The sequence below is a fragment of the Sturnira hondurensis genome, unplaced genomic scaffold, assembly GCF_014824575.4.
Source record: "Sturnira hondurensis isolate 20B ecotype Veracruz unplaced genomic scaffold, ASM1482457v3 Scaffold0020237, whole genome shotgun sequence".
Classification (NCBI taxonomy): Eukaryota; Metazoa; Chordata; class Mammalia; order Chiroptera; family Phyllostomidae; genus Sturnira; species Sturnira hondurensis.
This window is the reverse complement of record NW_028092868.1, coordinates 5,785,491-5,803,900: the sequence shown is the minus strand read 5'-3', so window position 1 is coordinate 5,803,900 and position 18,410 is coordinate 5,785,491. Positions and strand designations below refer to the sequence as shown.

The 18,410-nt window shown below is 46.1% G+C and overlaps 1 protein-coding gene and 1 non-coding gene across 2 annotated transcripts in view; one reads left to right on the top strand and one right to left on the bottom strand.

The window, feature by feature from the left end:
- Positions 1-11,780, bottom strand: part of MOGAT1 (monoacylglycerol O-acyltransferase 1) — a 29,354-nt gene extending 17,574 nt beyond the window's left edge. Inside the window, exons 1-2 of the mRNA XM_037029200.1 lie at positions 11,318-11,780; positions 458-636 (exon numbers count right to left, since the gene is read on the bottom strand). Coding sequence (XP_036885095.1) covers positions 458-636; positions 11,318-11,411 — 273 coding nt within the window. The 5' untranslated portion in view covers positions 11,412-11,780. The remainder of the gene's footprint in view (positions 1-457; positions 637-11,317) is intronic.
- On the top strand, positions 8,588-8,695 carry LOC118975454 (U6 spliceosomal RNA). The gene has a single exon (XR_005064058.1). It is a non-coding gene; the product is annotated as a U6 spliceosomal RNA (small nuclear RNA).
- Positions 11,781-18,410: the final 6,630 nt, after the last annotated feature.

Here is an 18,410-nt window from a genome sequence, read left to right as displayed (position 1 = left end):
AGGAAATAAAGAAAATGACTTGTTTTTGTTCTCTGGGCGAGAGCTTTTCCCCAATATAGTTTTTACCCCCACCCAAGGACATTTTTTTTATTGTTTAGAGAGAGGAAGGGAGAAAGAGAAATATCGATTAGCTGCCTCTCTCACACACGCGTCCTGGCCAGGGATCAACCCCACACGTAGGAGTGTGCCCTCACCAAGATTCAAACCCACAACCGCCCCTTAAGGGACAACACCCCAACCAACTGAGCCATACTGGCCAGGGCGCCCCAATTTGTATCCATTTCCCGATCCCAGAGCCTCTCCCCATAGCCTTCTAAATTTCAATTTCGCTTACAGTCCATTCAGTAACTTGGGCTGACTTGTACGCCTTTTCCCCTAAAGGGAACAGTTTGAAACATGTATAATAAAAATGTTTCCTTCTTCTCAAAATCACACTGTGTAAAACAAGTCTACTCACATGAATTGGAAAATAGTCCTTAAAGTACTTCCAAACGGCCCAGCTTCGGACCCAGTTGGATCTCCTGCCTCCTTGCTCGGGGGTCCGCCAGTCGAAGTAAAGCCACGTCAAATACGGGATGTAGAGGAACCAATAGTTGTATATGATCAGGAGCACGAGGATTCCAATGCAAACCTCCGCTGCAAAGAAGAGAAGACCTCAGGAATCAGGGTCCGCCACATCCGCTCACTATCGTCCAGTCATTGGCCCGTGGAGGGGGACTTCATACAGACAACGGGTATTAAACTAAGTCTCAGTTCAAGTGGGTAACACATCAAGACAGCAATGACCTAGTATTATTTGACGCTGAGTGGATGTTTGTTATAATATACCAAGTATTTGTATTGTGTACTCTGCTAAAATACTGCCACGTAATCCTCATATATCCCCGGTATCAATGAAGCAGCCACAGCATTCCCAATGTCCTTGCTGTAGAAGAGACGATGGAGGCTTAGAGAGGTTCAGAGAATTGCACAGGCCACGTGGAATACACCTGGTTGGTCCGTCTAAATTCGAAGTTCACACCGACTCCCTGACACGAGATAAGCGGGGGGTGGGGGTGGGGGGGGTCAGCAGGGGATCACGCCGGACAGGGGGCATGCAGAGGGGTTCCTACAACAGGTGTTCACTTTGACCGAAGAGCAGCTGTTATGCATGTGCTCACACAGGGGCCCATGCCAGCGACAAACTTTCAAGAACTCTACGGCCAGAGACAGAAAGAGTATTAAGAGGGATTCTTTCCGTCGTAGCTCGTCAGTCACTACCTGCAACATTTCACAATGACAGCAAAACCCACCTGCTCCTGCACCCAGTGAAGCAAGAGCTGACAAAACTTGACCTGGGTAATAACGAGAAGAATATATGCCTTAAAGCAATACCTTAAGCTAAGCTACAGATTTCCTTTTTATATCTGTGCTACATATTACACTGAAATATTTATAGGAAGAGAAATAGATCAACGAGAGGGGAAGGAGCATAAAGATGTAAAGCTTGGCACATAGCAGGCGCTCAGTAAGGGCCAGCTGGTACTGCTATTTTAGGGAGAGCCACTGCCTGCCTCTGCTCTGAGGGGCGGCAATCCTGGTCCAGGGCTGACCTCAGGCCCCCAAGTCCTACCCACTGCCCGCTGACTTAGTCAAAAGGAGCTCTGTCCTGACCGGATCCATCACGGTCCCAGAGGAACAGCGTCTTGATCTATTATTGTTTTACAGACACAGGTTTTTTTTCTACCCAAACCAGAACATGTATGTGCATATATTGTTTTCTTCGGGAAACAATAAATAAATTCCATAAAAAAGAAAAAATCAAAACAAACAAATAAAATATATTAGAACTTAAAAAAAGAGGAAATAAAGAAAATGACTTGTTTTTGTTCTCTGGGTGAGAGCTTTTCCCCAGTATAAATGAAAAAAATTCCCAGTATAGATTTAAGCCAAACAGAGACTTGAACTCCAGCCAAGGAGTGTGGGTTAAAGGTTAAAAGAATGCACTAAGGAAGCGCATGCCCTGCCCCTCTCTGGGGGCTGTTTTGTTGCATGCTGGGACCGCCAACAGTTGCCACGAGACTGGAAACGAGGCCCAATGAGTGTCCTCTGCCCTCATTCCTACAAGGAACATTCTATAGGGGCCAGCTTGTGCCCTTTTTTATTACAAAATCATAAGCATGTGGTTCTGTAACATAACACTATCCCACTCAGGCACTCCAAATGACACTTTAGGGAAAGTGTTCGAATTCAAACTATAAATTGCTGCACCCCTGTGGTCACCCTACCACAGGCAGCCCTCTCCAGCAGGCGGTGCTTCCGCCGGACCCTGTATTTGGCTTCAGCTACTTCTCACTCCCCAGACCTGAGTGCTAACAATGCATCACCACTGGTTAATTGTTGATTTTACAAAAACAGGCAAACAGTGCATAAGAAACTTAGGCAGGTTTCATTATTCTGTGCTCTGAGCTACATCCCGTGAGCTAAGAGAGAAGAGCTACTGAGGAGGGACCACCCCTCGCCCTCAATGACTCCTTCTCGCAGCCCTGAAGGGACACAGTACGGGCCCCTGTGTGCAGCTGTGGAAACTGAGGCCAGGCACTCTAAGCGTCCGAAGGACTCGTACCTGGGTCTGCGTAATCCCAAACCCAGGCACCACTTCCACAAAACCAAACCACCCCCAGATAATGGTCCCAACCTCATAAACTTATGTTTATTGCATGTGCAGGAGCAGGTTTACAAGGACAGAGACTCAGGCAAATGTGATGTTCGGGGTTTGTGGGTTTATTTGTTTTTTTTTTTTTTAACTACAATGATGGAGAAACTGAGACCAAAAGCCAATTTATTTGATTTCCACCACAGAGTCGAGAGCAAATCCAGAAATCAAGTTCCCCGGCTGCTAAGTCACCAGTGTTCCATTTGCCCAACTACACATGTCCTCTGCCTGAATACACACTTGCATCTCCCTACTATCCATCGTATGTTTTGCACGTGTCATGGTTAAGACATGAATCTGGAACTGTACTTCCTGTGCTGGAACCTTCCCCAACTAGAGGCCTGACCTGAGGCAAGTCCTTGTACTTGCTGAGCCTCAATTCCTTTACCCGTGAAACAGGGGGAGGACAGAACCTCCGTCCAAGGACTGTGGCAAGACCGAACACGGAGACGCGACAGTGCTTGGCACGGAGCAGGCACTTGGCAGATGGGAGCTGTCGTTACGCATATATTTTTTTACTGTTATACAGGGAGAATGCAGAAAGTAGAAGGGCATAAAATGTCACCCACATTGTGGTCACCTGGCAAAAATTACTGTTAAAATTTTCCTTGTGTGCACTCCTGTGTTCGCTGCAGCATTCATTATTCACAGTGTCAAGACAGGAAATGAACTAAGTGCTCTTTGATGGGTGATTGGATAAAGACGATATGGAACATATACACAATGGAATAGTCGGCCATAGGAAAAGATGAAATATTGCCATTTGCAACATGGATGGATCTTGAGAGGGTAACGGGGGTCAAACACATGGCCATGGAAGAGGCTTTGGTGAGCACACCATGCAATATGCAGATGACATATGATACGTGTATTCAAGTTTATAGAATTATACGCTTAAAACTTGAATACTTTTGTTAACCGATATCACCTCAGTAAATTTAATAAAATAAAAACAAAAGGCTTCCCTTGTCATCTTTTTTTCTAGGAACAGGTTATATTTCTTTAACATGGTTGATCACACACATTTTTTTATTCTGTATTTTATCACTCACAGTGTTCTCATATTAGCTGTTTGATATTATAAATATAGTAACACAACTTTCATAAATGTTCCTTTGTTACTTTAGTAACATTTATCAGTGCTAAGTCAACCATTACTTTCTCTTTCAACATTTGGGGGTCGAACAAATTTTCTCTGTAAATGTATATTTGCATGAAGCTTCCCCGCTTTGGGTTGTACTCTCACAGGGCAGAACATCATATACCGGGTCACCGAGCAGAAACATCTTTGTCACTGGATACACTTTGATGCCTTACTATCTAAAGGAGTTGTTGTAATTTCAACTCTCATTCCACAAATTGCATACGTTCTTTTGTATTTCTTATCATAAACAGCACCGAAATCTTATTTTAAACCCTTGGTCCTAAACAGAACCAAAGGCAGAAAACCCTACAAAAACTAGGTGAAGAGATCACCTCTACTTTCTATTTTTATCTCATTAAGCAATCCAAGGAAACATGAGCCTTCTAAGTTGGAGGTCAAAGACACAAGGAAGATACGAAGCTACTCCAGCCTACTGTGCAGCTCTCAAAGCTGATGTTGGTACCTGCTAAAATTGTCTAGATTCCCAAACCAAGTCACACCGAAGGCCTGAATTTCAGCAACCTTGACCTAGTACCTCCTGGATGAAATGCCACGGGTCAGCCCCTATCACTTATCTTCCCATAGGCTCGACTTTCTCTACACCGTTTCGACACCTGCCTCCCACTATTTTTTTAACGAGGTGAAATTCACTTAATGTAAATTAATCCTTGTAAACAGGTCAATCTAGCAGCACTTAGAGTATTAATAATGTTGTACAAGTACCGTCTCTACCTAGTTCTGAAATGCTTACATCATTCTGAGATAAAACCCTGTATCCATTGAGCAGTTACTCCTTATTCCCTTCTGCCCTGGCAATCAACCATCTGCATTCTGTTCCTAGGGATTTACCTGTTCCAGATAGTTCATTAAAACAGAATGCTCCGTGTACCCTGTTGTAGACGTTGAGGTTTTGAGGTTCATCCATGTGATCCCATGTGCCAGCACTTCATTTATTTTATGACTGAACAACATTCCCATGTATGGTTACATCACAAAGTATGTGTCTATTCATCTGTGGATGCACTTTTGGGTTGTTTCCACCGTCTGGCTGTTGTGATCAGTGCTGCCGGGCCCCTCCCCCTTTAACCAAAAGTCAGAAACAAGTAAGACGCAGCCCCCGCACAGGCATTGTCATTACATTCAGCATCACCCGCACAGCCACAAAATGACACGTGTTGCTCAATGTGATCTCATGGAAAATATACCACCTCACCTTGGTGGGCTACTCACCCAAAATCTTTAACCCAACTCTACTCAGGAGCATGAGATTAGACGACTCCAGATTTGGGACAGTCTGCAAGGTAACTGAGACGGCTTTTAAAAATATGTGTTTATAAAAGATTAAAGGACAAATAAAAGGTATGGGAATTGTTCACTTCAAAGGAGAATCTAAAGACTATTGGGAAAATCTGAATCTGACTCAGATAAGATTATTGTATCACTGATCAATGTTTTGGAAACGAAATGGAATTGTGATTCTGTACAAAATCCTTCTTTTCGAAGACACACTCCGTGGTACTTAGGGCTGAAGTGCCAGGATGTCTACAACTCGACTGCTTGTTTTCAAATGGTTTAACGGCAGCGGCAACAACAAAGTGTGCATGTGTGTGCATGGGTATACACAGAGAGAAAGCAAATGTGGCAAAATGCTAAGAGTTGGTGAATTTAAATAAAAACACTCTTTAGTGAACTACCCTTTCAATACTCCTCTAGGGTTGAAAATCTGTAAAATTAAAAAGTGGGGGAAATTATGCATCACACAGATAACTGATAATAACACAGCAGGTGGAGCATGGCTGCCGGGCTGAGCACGAGTGGGAACCTCGGAGAGGGACCTACATTTGCAGGCAGGTCTTGGCTTCTGATCTCAGACAAGGAGAGGTAATGACGGATCCAATGACCCCTTTCCAGCTTCACCGTGGCCTCTAGGTACTGCTGGCTTTATAGGACAGAAATATTCTAGCAAAACCAGGGATGTGTATTTTTTCCACCTCCATGGACTAAAGACTTTGGCAAGGAGCGAGGCCAGGTCTATGGCATCTGGGAGGCGGAGGATCCTCCAGTGCTTATGTGGGCACTTCCACCTCGGCAGCCCAGAAGCAGCGACCCCCCTCTGTGGCACTCACTCTTTCCGCCTCCAGCACACTCACCAGGATACACACAATCAGTGAGGTTGTGCTGACCAAGAGCGTGTGAATGGAGTGCACTCTACGGACAGCGGTCCAGCCCTGTGGTGTCTCTGGGCCACCCTGGGAAAAGAAGTGTGTCTTGGGCCACACATTAAATACACTGCAACACACAGTCACACACCAAAAATTCATCGTGTTTTAAGTAAATTTACATTTTGTGTTGGGCCACGTCCCCAGCAGCCCGCAGCCGCAGGCTGGACACCTCTGCTGCAGCGACTGACCCGTGGCCACGGCTCCATCAGTGTTGGCAGGATTTGGCAATAAATGATCAACCGGACAGTCTGTGATCAACTGTGATCAACCCCCTGTGATCAACCCACAGGGGCTGTGGGTAAGCGGTGGCCCCCAAATGCTGGCTCTCTTTTTCTGTTTTCTGCTTTTTGGTCAGCGGGCTGGCAGCACACAAGTTAGCGAGTAAGGCCGCCCATTTCTTGAATATGAAGATGGGATCACAGGAGATCCAGCAACTGCACTTCTGGGTGTTCGTCAGACGGAAATGCAATATCCCCATCTCGAAGAGATACCTGCAGCCCCTGTGTCCACTGCATTACTTACAATAGCCAAGATAGGGAAACGACCCGAATGTCCATCAATGAGTGGATAAAGAAAATGTCTCTCTCACACACACAGAGGAATGTTATTCAGTCATGAAAAAGGAAAGCCTGCCACTGGAGAGAACATGAATAGACCCTGAGGGCATTAGGTCAATGAAATAGGCCACAGAGAGAAAGACAAATGCTGTATGATTTCACTTACATGTGGAGTCTAAAAAAAAATCTTACTCATAGATACAGAGAATTGGTTCGCCAGAGGCCGGAATGGGGTGGGGGTGGCAGTAGGGCGAAGGCATCAGAAGGCATACACTACCAGCTAGGTGATAAACCACTCCCGGTGATGTCATGTACAGCAAGGTGATGAGAGTTAACAATACTGTATTGCATATTTGAACGTTGCTAAAAGTAAACCTTACAAGTGCTCATTACAAGGGAAAAATTTGCAACTATGTGTGGTGATGGATGACTAAATTTATTGTGGTGGTCATTTTTCAGTATGTATGCATATCAAATCATTATGCTGCACACCTAAAACTAACACGATGTTGTAAGACTGAATGACACACCTGGCTGGTGTGGTTTAGTGGTCTGGGCACCAACCTGTGAACTGAAGGTTTGCAGGTTTGATTCCTGGTCAGGGTACAAGCCTGGGTTTGGGCCAGGTCCTCAGCTGGGGGCATGAAAGAGTCAATCAATGGATGTTTCTCTCTCTCTCTTTCTCCTTCCCTTTCCCCTCTCTCTAAAAAATAAAGCCTTTAGAAAACTGATACATACTTAACATTTATCTCAAGGAAACAATGTTTGATATCATGATTAACTGAAACATTTTGCTATTTTTTAAATATATCCCAAGGGCTTATAAACTCATTTCCTGATGGTGGAAAGAAAAATGTATTCCAAGGTTCTGATTTAGAGATCTTAATAAATATAGTTAACAAAGCTTCTCTTTTCACCATTAGAAGTAGCTATTACAACAACTTCTTACTTTAAAATTGATAGTTAGGTGAAAAGAAATAAGTAAGCTTTTATTGGACTTTTCCTCTAAGGACTAAATTGTAGGTGAGTCAGTTGGCCCTAAAAACGGGGGGAACATAATTCCTTGCATGAAGTCTGGTTAATATATGAAGAATGAAAGCAGGAATAAGAAAACTACCATTTTTGCAGCCAAAATAAAACACTTAATTTAGGCAAGAATCATTAATAGAGACTTAAAACACCAGGCGAAGGGGTACTTCTGTGAGCAGCATGTCGGCTACCACCGCGCAGACTGCTTCCCACCCAACGTCTCTTGCACACTAATAATAATGCAACGGGACACAAATAATTACATCCTGGACATAATGCAACGGGAAACACGCCGCAGCACCCAGGAAGATGCCACGCCTAAAAGGCTTCACCTCCATCTAACGAAGTCCTAACTCTAACTTCCATTTTAGAAAAAAAAAAGTTCAGGGAATTGGGGGACAGGTCACCACTTCAGAAAAGCAATCAGACGAACCATGAAGGAGAGACAGTCTGCCTGGCTTCCTCCGTCCGCCACCGACAAGAAAATAAGTGAAAGAATCCCACTCAACAAAGACACGCGAAAACTAGTGCCACGCAAGGGTCTTGTGTGGATCTTGGTTCAATAAATCACCAACAGAAGTGTACTTTGGGTATGATTTAGGAAATGTGACTTGTTTAAAAGTACGTTTTGCAAAATAATAAATAATATGGCAAATTGTTAAAATAATTAGAAATCCGGGTAATGGGAATATGAGAGTTTATGCCCTTCTCTCTACTTTTCTGTATCTTTGAAACCTTTCATAACAAAATTTCCAAAATATATAATACAATAGCATATCCCAAAATCTATGATAATACAATGTCATATTAACATGTGTGCACCTAGTAACATGCATGTTAAGTGCATGCAAAAGACAGCCTTCAAATGAACTGTCGGTTGAGCCACTGTACTTCAATTCAAATTCGGAATTATAGGTCATGTCCTAGTCACCAGCCCTCAGTGCTCACTTCGGCAGCACATACACTAAAATCGGAAAGACCCCCAAGAAGATTAGCATGGTCCCTGAGCAAGGATGGCACACAAATTCGTGAATAATTTCATTTTTAAAAAGGAAAAAAAAATAGTCCTTACCTTTGTCCCCTGTGGCTCTCCATTGACTTTGAGCCATGTGACCTTGGGCGACTCACTTCACCTCCAAGCTCCCTCATTGGCAAAAGAGTGCAGGGGTGGCCCCTACCTCACCGGGTTGCTGAGAGGGTTACCAAGTTAAGAATCAGGACTGTGGGTGGAACAGCTTGCCTCCTGGGTGACAGGGCGGAGGCAGGCATTCAACAAGCATTTACTGCATGTCTTTTACTACGAGGCATATGCTAGGGACTGCCTCACTGAGCTTCTAGCCCAGGATGGCAAAGGACAGACATTTCTCAAGTAACCACAGACATACACAAACACAAGCAATGACAGGTGCCATGAAAGAAAAGGACAGTGCACTATCAGACATGTGCTGATTGTTCAGCAAGCAAGTCAGTCCCCAAGTTCAAGTCACTACAGAGGCAGCACAGGGGCGAAGGCAAGGACTCTGGGNCAAGCTCCCTCACTTGCAAAAGAGTGCAGGGGTGGCCCCTACCTCACAGGGTTGCTGAGAGGGTTACCGAGTTAAGAATCGGGACTGTGGGTGGAACAGCTTGCCTCCTGGGTGACAGGGCGGAGGCAGGCATTCAACAAGCATTTACGGCATGTCTTTTAGTACGAGGCATATGCTAGGGACTGCCTCACTGAGCTTCTAGCCCAGGATGGCAAAGGACAGACATTTCTCAAGTAACCACAGACATACACAAACACAAGCAATGACAGGTGCCATGAAAGAAAAGGACAGTGCACTATCCGACATGTGCTGATTGTTCAGCAAGCAAGTCAGTCCCCAAGTTCAAGTCACTACAGAGGCAGCACAGGGGCGAAGGCAAGGACTCTGGGTAGAACACTTGGAATGCATCCAGGTCCTTTTCCTCTGACTAGCCATGTGAACTTGAATTTCACCTTAGTTCCCTCATCTGTACAAGTGCCATACGACAAGCTCAGGTATGAACAGTCCTTACATTGTAGGGTTGATGTGAAGAGTACACAGTTAATACCATGTGTTGCCCAGAATAGGGCTGGCACACGCTAAGCCCTCCATAAGCGTGTCTGTTATTACCTCGGTGGTCCTTTGGCCCAGAGCAAAATGGAGTGTGATTCTTTCCACCCTGTCTGTTTGGCCTGTGAGAACTTAATGAATCGACTTTTTTTTCTATCGCTTTCAGAGAGAAGATGTGAGAGAGAAACATCAGTTGGATGCCTTCTCATACACGCCCTCTGTGGGAATCAAACCTGCACCCCAGGCAAGTGCCCTGCCCAGGAATTGAACCCATGACCCTCTGGTCCACAGGATAATGCTTCAACCATCTGAGCCATACCGGCCAGGGCATGAGTTAATGTTTTGAATTTTGTCTTTCAGTAAACCCCAGCTGTACAATAGAGTCACTCAGAGAGATTGTTAGAATTTTTTTACTCTTTTAAACATATAAATATAAACTATGTATGCATACACATATGTATACACATACACAGTGCATACTAACTCTGCAGAGTGAGTACGTGAGAGTTTCTTCTTGTATTATTATGTGTTAATTCCTGTGGTATTTCTTTGTGTTACAATTGGAGATTATGCACACCTTCTTGTGCACACCCCCAAATTCGATGCAGGAGCTCCATTCTGAAACAAGAGACCTAGAAACCCTAGGGACAGAGCCTGGGTGTCCACGGTTCAGAAGCTCCTCCGCCAATTCTACTGCGCAGCCAGGGTTGGGACCCCCGACCCAGGCAATCACAACGTAAGGCCACTTCAGAAGCATGGACCTCTCCTGTGCAATGACTTCCCGATGGCTGTTACTGCTGTTGCTGCAGCCTCCGCAGAGTCCCACCCAAGATCTGACCCCACAGCACACACCTGATGTCTTCAGAAGAGTGTGAGTACCCCCCAGTTTCCTTCTCCTCTCATGCCATCCCCTGTGTCTAGGAGAGCAGAGCAACTAAGTCCAAATTCCACTGCATCTCCACCCCCTGCTCCACTGTGACTGGCCCCCGTGGGTTTCTGTGCGGACTCAATCTGGCAACCGGCAAAGCACACTCCCCGGTGGAATTATTGACGGACAGAGGCCAGCCAACCCAAAGTTGGGAGCAGTCTTCTTTGCATCCGCAAGGCCTTAAACACGGAAAGGCGAACTTGCTATTTGCCCTGAGGGAGCGAAGAGGAAGGGATCAGGTGTTAAAGACCTGGACATTGTTTTTCCATTTATGAATCAACAGTTCGAGAACTGAGCTTATCAATTTTGAGGAGTCGAAGTGCAATGTACTTCAGCCCCCTTGGGTCATGGTTACAAATGAGCGCGTACATTTGCCAAGACCTGTTGGACCGTCACACTTAACAATCTGTTCTTGAATCTGTATGAACTGTTGAACAGTAATGAACAGGTTACCTACAATCTTTCATTCTAGGTAAGGCACACCTCGGTTAAAAAAAAAAAACAGCACAGGGAAAAATAAAGTCGGCAAACTGTAAAAGAAAACAGGATGAGAGTCCCGCGTCAGCACGTCCTTGGACAAGGACTGTCGGGGAGAGAGGAGACGGAGTCCTCGGCACCGCGGTGTTTTGCCCGGACGTGGCGCGCCGGCAGCACGCGGGGTTCTTACCGAGTAGCAGGAAAGTCAGGACCCACTGAAACACCGCTGCGGTTTGCAGCCGCCGCGCCAGCGGGATGTTGAGCGGCGCAAACTCGACCTTCATGGCCCGGCCCCTCGAAGACAGCGCAGACTGTGGTCACCGGGAACCTGCTGCTCTGAAGCGCCAGCGGGAAGTGTGCGGCTGGATCAGGGCCCCACGCAGGGAACCCGCGGGGTGGAGAGTAGGAGGTGGCGGCCGCTAGGCCGGTAGTGGCTGGACTTTGGCTTGGGTTGGAGGGCGCGCCGGGGCCAAGGCTGGGGGCTACCAATCACGCGCGCCCGGGCCACGGAGCAGCTGGCGCGCCTGGGGTGCATTGGCTGGCGCGCTGGGGCGCAGCGCTCTGCTTTGGGCACAAGGGGCACAGAGAAGGATCAGCTGGCTGCCAGCCGGAGCACGGCAGAGTAGGCTCCTGCAAGCCCTGGAATCTCCACCGGGATCTGACTATTGTTCAGCTAATCGATCACCAGGCGCTCGGCTTCAGCATCCGCCTTTAAACCCACCCCTTCCTCTGAATCCTCTGCGGTTGGGGAAGGGTTAGTTCAAGGAATCGCCTACCAGCTGGAGGAAAACGCGCAGGACTGAGCTTCCCTGGGTTCTGGCTACTCACCTGTTCATTGGTCTGTATCCCCCATACCACCAGCAAACTGGGGTGGGGGGCCGGGGACCTGGCCTCCTTATTTTTGAGTCCTCAGGTTCCAACATGAGTCCTGGAAATCCTTTACTTATTCATTCATTCAACAGACACTTATTGACTACCTGCCACGTGCCAGGTGCCATTCTGGGCGCTGGGGATACAACCAGTAACCAAGTCACTCATCCGGTCTGATCTTCGAGTACAAATAGGGGGCGTGGGAGGTGACAGACATAAGCAAAATAACCACACAGTTGGGTGTGTAACTGCACCGTGAACCCCTGCTGTGAATGACTGGAGGAAGGTTCTAAGATAGACTAGAGAGGCTGGGAAGTCTCTGAAGAAGCCACCTTGACTTGAACTACACTGATGAATCTAGTCCAGGCGAAGGGAAGCACGTGCGCGGAGGTCCGATGGCTGAAATCCAAAAAAGACCAGTAGAGAAGGAGGAGGAGTTTGGGGTGAAATGAGGCAAAAACCAGGTCCAAGGCTAACGCACCTTAGGAATGCCAGAAGTAACTACTTGAACGGGGCATTAGTCCTCAAGAGAATGCGTAATCTTGTGAATTTTCCTGTAACTCAATCCTCACCTTGCTTTTTCCCACCTCCACATCATCTTCCTCATACTCCCTCCTTAATGTTAGTTGCTTGGGGCCCTGGCCGGGGTTGCTCTCTCTCTCTCTCCTCCTTCCTTTCTCTCTCTAAAATCAATCAATAAAAAAAAAATTTTAAGGTGTAAAACCTATTCTTGGGAACACCTGAGAGTATATGTCATCAGTTTGAGTCAAACTTTTATACAAAAATTCTCTACAGTTTTGAACATTTCTTACGTCGACACCTGCTTTGCATCAGGCATTCCTTTCGTTGCTGATGACAAAGAAGTGAGTTCAGACAGGGTGTGTCCTCTGTCCGTGAGTTCAGACAGGGTGTGTCCTCTGTCCGTCTGTAAGAATTCACTTGCATTCATTCATTCCTTGACTCTTTGTGGAAAGGCTTCGATGTGTTGGCACTAGGCGGGAGTGGGGCTGGGCTACAACAGTGGATAAGCAGGGTCTCTGTCCTCATGGGGCTCACAGTCTAGTGGGAGAAGCAGAAAATGAACGTGTAAGTGTATGGTCAAATGTGTGCCAAGGCCCTGAGAGAAACATACAGGTTCCAGTGACTGAGGATAATGAGCACCTGTCTAGAGTCAATTGGAAGCAAGAAGAGCAGAAGTAGGGACACCCTAAGGAGGCAATTGTAGGGTAAGAGAAGAGGAGGCAAACTTGGTCTACTGTGGTACAAGGGAGAATAGAGGTGGGTTGGGGATCTGCACGGGAGCTATAAATTGTAGGGCTAGCTGATAAATTGGATTCACAATCGATTGGTAAAGAAGAACAAGATACTCAACTCCCACTCCTGGCCACTTGGCATTTACTGGACGGAACAGAATCATGCTTTTGTCACTTTCCCAGAGTCCTTAGCTGGTAGAAAAGAACTGTCATTGCCCGCCACAGCCCATTGAAGCAAATTAGGGACCCACCAGGGTCCTATTTTCATCACCATTTCAATCAACAATGAACTCATTCACTGGTTCGTTTAACATTCAACACGTTTATTTGTGTACACATTGTGTCCCAGGTTATTGGAGTTAAGCGATTATTAGAATTAAAATGTGAGCGAGTTTTATTCAATTCATCAAGGTTCTCAAAACAACTCATCTGTAGCAGTTTAGGTGATTTCTGGAACTTAAAACTAACAGAAAAACATGAAGCTTAGAAATTATCTTTTCAAACTACACATTTTGTAGAATAGGGAGCCAAGAGCAGAGCAGAGAAGGGATCTGCCCAAGATAACCCAGCCGGCTACTGGCAGATCCCTACGTCTGTCCTGGGACAGGGGGGGGGGAGCACTGTGGTGGGAGGAGGAGAAGCTGTGCGGTGTGGGGGACTTGCACAGGGGGTTTAAAGAATCTTCAAAGAACTCGAATTTGTGAAAGAAACCCAAGTAACACTTCCTTTGTTGGAATGGAATGGGGAACCTGGCTCCCACCTTCTCAGCATCATCTTCCTTTCTAAAGTGACAGAGCAAAATTAAATAGGAACAGAAAAACCCAAGTTGGAAATCACTGCTTATTTGCCCCTTTCTTTCTTTTTTTCTTTCTTTCTTTCTCTCTCTCCTTCTCTCTCTCTCTCTCTTTCTTTCTTTCTTTCTTTCTTTCTTTCTTTCTCTCTCTCTCTCTCTCCCTCCCTCCCTCCCTTCCTTCCTTTCATTCTTCCTTTCTCTCCCTCTCTCTCGCTTTCATTCTTTCTTTCTTCTCTCTCTCTTTCTCTTTCTTTCTTCTTTATTTCCTGTGTGTGGAGTGGGGCAGCCTAATAGCTGGATAAGTAATTGAATGGGGTCACAGCTAAAAACCGTATGTGGTATGTCAGTGTTGCTGAGCACTCACTAGCTCTCAGGCACCATGCTGTGAGCTCTGTGGGCCACGTCTGATTTAAGCCTCACAGCTCTCCCAGGTAGGTACTATTATTCTTTTTACTAACAGAGAAAGCGAAACAAAGGTCCAACTGGTTGTTCACCTACTAAGTAGAAGAACCAATTTCTGTTTTTGAAAATAGGTTTGTCTTACAGAAGAAAAAAGGAAAAAAAAACAAAAAAAATAGGTTGGTTTGTTTCCAAGGTCTGAGCAAACAAGTGGCATAAGAAGCTGCCCCTCACATGCTGTCACAAGGAAGGAAGAAATGTTGAAACCGCAGAGTAACACAGACAACAACACTTGTTGCAGTTTGGTTTGGGGGTTAGTTATTCGCTCAATCAACAAATATTTACCAATCACATACCATGTGCTTGGCATTACATGTATATGAGTAATAAAACATATGTAAATTTTCAATACAGTAATTCGGCCAAAATGTTTCGAGCACCTTGGCTGTGGCAAGTCCTGATGAGGGTGTGGCAATAGGAAGCCAACACTATCCCATTTGAAGATCTGAGATTCCATTGACGGAGTGTGGTTCCTCTTTCTACTGCTCCGCACTGGAGAACAGAAATGACAGTTGAGATTGACTTACAGATTACAACAGCCAGCTCTGGAACACGAGTAATTTAAAGTCACTTCCTTGTTGTAATTCCGTTCCTGTGTATTTCAGTTAGCCAACTTCCGCTGGCAAAAAGATGTGTGTCTTTCTTTCCTTTTTTTAAAAAAGACTTTATTTGCTTTATTTTCTTTGAAAGGGGAAGGGAGGCAGAAAGAGGGAGAGAAACATCAATGTGTGGTTGCCTCTTATGCGCCCCTGACTGGGTACCAGGCAGGTGCCCTGACCGGGAATTGAACCGGCGACCCTTTGGCTTGCAGGCTGGCACTCAACTCACGAAGCCAGATCAGCTGGGGCAGATAATGTTTTTCTATTACATGACATTCTAGGCACTTTAGGACAAAGGTCAGTGTTCTGATTTTCATGTGGTGCATTAATCATAAAGGTAGATAGTCTTTCTCACACACACGGACCCTAAACATCGTGGGGACCATCATTCATTGGAAGTGACCAGCTCTGGTCAGCTCTGGTCACTCTGGTCAAAGTCAAACAGAAGGCCATCACTATGGTAGTCTCCAAGGAACATCTTTCAAGAAGTTCTATTTTCAAGGCTCTTTGGAACTAAATTCAAGGCATTTGCTCTGACCCCTCTGTCCCCTATTGTCTTCCTGACAAATTGCGTTGCCACTCTGAGAGGTCTGAAGTATGCTTGCTCTGGGCGACGGTGCAGGAGTCATGCTTGAGACAATGAGGCGTTGCAGCCACCACGATGACTGTCCGATGTTCCCTTTCCCACCCGTTTTCTTGTTGCCATAGGCACACTCAGGGTCTCAGACTACACGGCATTCCTGCCTTCCTGCCTTTCCCGTTCTCCTTCGGAAGCTCCACTGATACAAGGTCCACAAGTTTGTGTTAGTGTATGACGTCTTCTCTACAAAATAGGTGCTCTTTAAGTTGTAACACTATGAACAACTGTTCTTAGAGATTATTACAGTCATTACTAATATCTAGTAAATGTCCTTTCTCTTCCCATGACCTTCAGCCCCACTTTCCCCGTTTCTGTTTGTACTTGGCCTGGGAACTTAAGCAATGGAGGAATGAGGAGAAAAGTCTGGGAATGCCTACTGCTGCCAACCTGGGTCTATGGCAGACTCTCTCTCTCCCCCTCTCTTTTTTTAAGACGTGATTTATCTACTTATTTTAGAGAGAACAGAAGGGAGTGAAACACCCATTGGTTGCCTCTCGTACACCCCTATTCTGGGGACCTGGCCCACAACCCAGACATGTGCCCTGACTGGGGATTGAACCAGCGCTTAATCCACTGAGCCACACCAGCCAGGTGTGTCAGCCTATGGCAGACCCTTAAAGGAGGCAGACAGCAACTCCAACAGCAGTGTCCTTGGAGGTGTGGCAAAGCAGCCGCCTTCACTTCCTTCCAGTCTCCAAGAAGGCCCAATCCAGTGCAGGGTCCTGCCCTCCTGTTGTATTTTTTTAGGTGTTTATGACCACTTGTTATGTGTCAATTCCTCTGGTCTACTATTATTACTTTTTTCTTCACACATGCCACTTCCCCAGTCCTGGCTGCTATCATTTTCCCTTGGGAGTATTTCAGCCTTCCAATGGGTCTCCGAGATTTGAGATCTGATCACAGTAGCACTTCCAACTCTTTCCACGGTGAACCCAACGCGATCGTTCCAAAAAACCAAGTTGATCTGTCATTTCTCTGCTCAAAACCTTTGAATTTCCTCCTATTGCCCTTAAAATAAAGTCCACATTCTATGGTGTAACTTTGAACCCTGCATTATAGGACAGCTACTGACCTCCGGAGTCTCAGGTGGGAAGACCCTCCAGCTTGCACACTCTGAGCCTTCAGCCATCTGAACTTGAGCTGAAGTATGAAGTTTCAGGGAGAAGAGGGACCGCCTGGGATTTAGGAACAACCAGGGAATTAAATGCTTCTGGGTCTCTCTACACTATTTTTTCTCGTGGTGTCAGTATTATTTCATGTCACTGCAGATGCTTTCTTCATGGGGTGGGAAACGGGGCCACCAATGGCTCCAGACTTGCAGCTGACAGCTTCCTTTACCAAATAAAATGGACTTCAAGTTCCCTGTGGCCCCAAGTCCAAAATCCAGCTTGGTTCAGGTGTATACCCGTAGGCCAGTTCACTGGCACGAGACACAGGGTCCCCTTGCTCTAACATGGAGACGGAAAGGTTTGCCTTGTGCTAAGAGAAAAAAGGCATGCTGGGCAGATGACCCCAGTGCTCCTCAATCATAAGCAGTTAGGAGAGAGAGATGATGGAGTGGGAGTTAGGTCAACATCAGTATTTCTGGCTTGGATAACTCAGTGGGTGGTGATGACTTTGGAAAGGATAGGGTGTACACGGGGAAGAACAAGATTAGGGGTACGTTCGGTTTTTGACATGTTGAGTATGAGATGCCAGTCTGCTCAACATCTATATGCAGATGTTCAGCAGCCGGCAAGAAATACGTCCAGAAGAAATATGGGGCAGAGATTAAAACAGAAGCTGTCTGTGCTTAGGTGGTAGCGGGAGCGGAGATCTTCCAGGCAGAAGATCCCCAAAGAGATAACACCGGAGGGCACCCCACACTGAAGGTGGGGGGCGGTAGTAGGGGCTGCAAGAGAATGAATAGTTATCGAGTCTCCACAGTGTGCCAAACCCCCACATGAACTACTCTCATAGGTTGAACAACCATCCTATGCTACACCTATGAGGTAGGTCTTACTATTATCTCTGTTTTATAAGGATCCAACGTGTACCTGTATGTGGTCACTGGTCCAAGGTCTCGGTTAGTAAGCAGTAGATACAGTATTTTAATCAGTGACTCTTACCTTGTGTTACCTTTCACATAGTGAGAGTAGACAAATCCGGAGAGCTAAATAGAGGAGGGTGGAGACAGGAAAATGAAGAAAGAAGAATTTCAAGCAGGAGGGAATGGCCAACGATATAAAACATCTACCAAGTTTATTTTTAAAATACAACTGAAAACAACCATTGGTTTGACAGAAAGTCAGGACTGACCAGCCTGAACCTTGGGGGGGCGGGGGGCGGGGTCTGGCAGACCTTTCTGGTTCCAGATAGACTCATCAGCAGCAATCCAAGAAGAGTTTCAGAGTAACCCACAAAGGAAGGAGAGGGCCCTGGGAAACGGAGAGGAGAGGCAGATCAGGTTTTAGCCGGAACAGAACCAGCTGTAGACGCGCAGCAACTAACCCAAGGCCAGTTGTAGGAAACTGTGTTATTTATTACCTGAGTTTACAGCCCTGCCTCACCTTCCTGGAGACCGCCTGCCAAGTTTTACTCAGCTTCATACCAGAGACAATTCATAGTCTCTGACCACATGGGCTGCTACCGTGAGTGTAAATATTTAATGTTCGAAGGGCACTTGACAG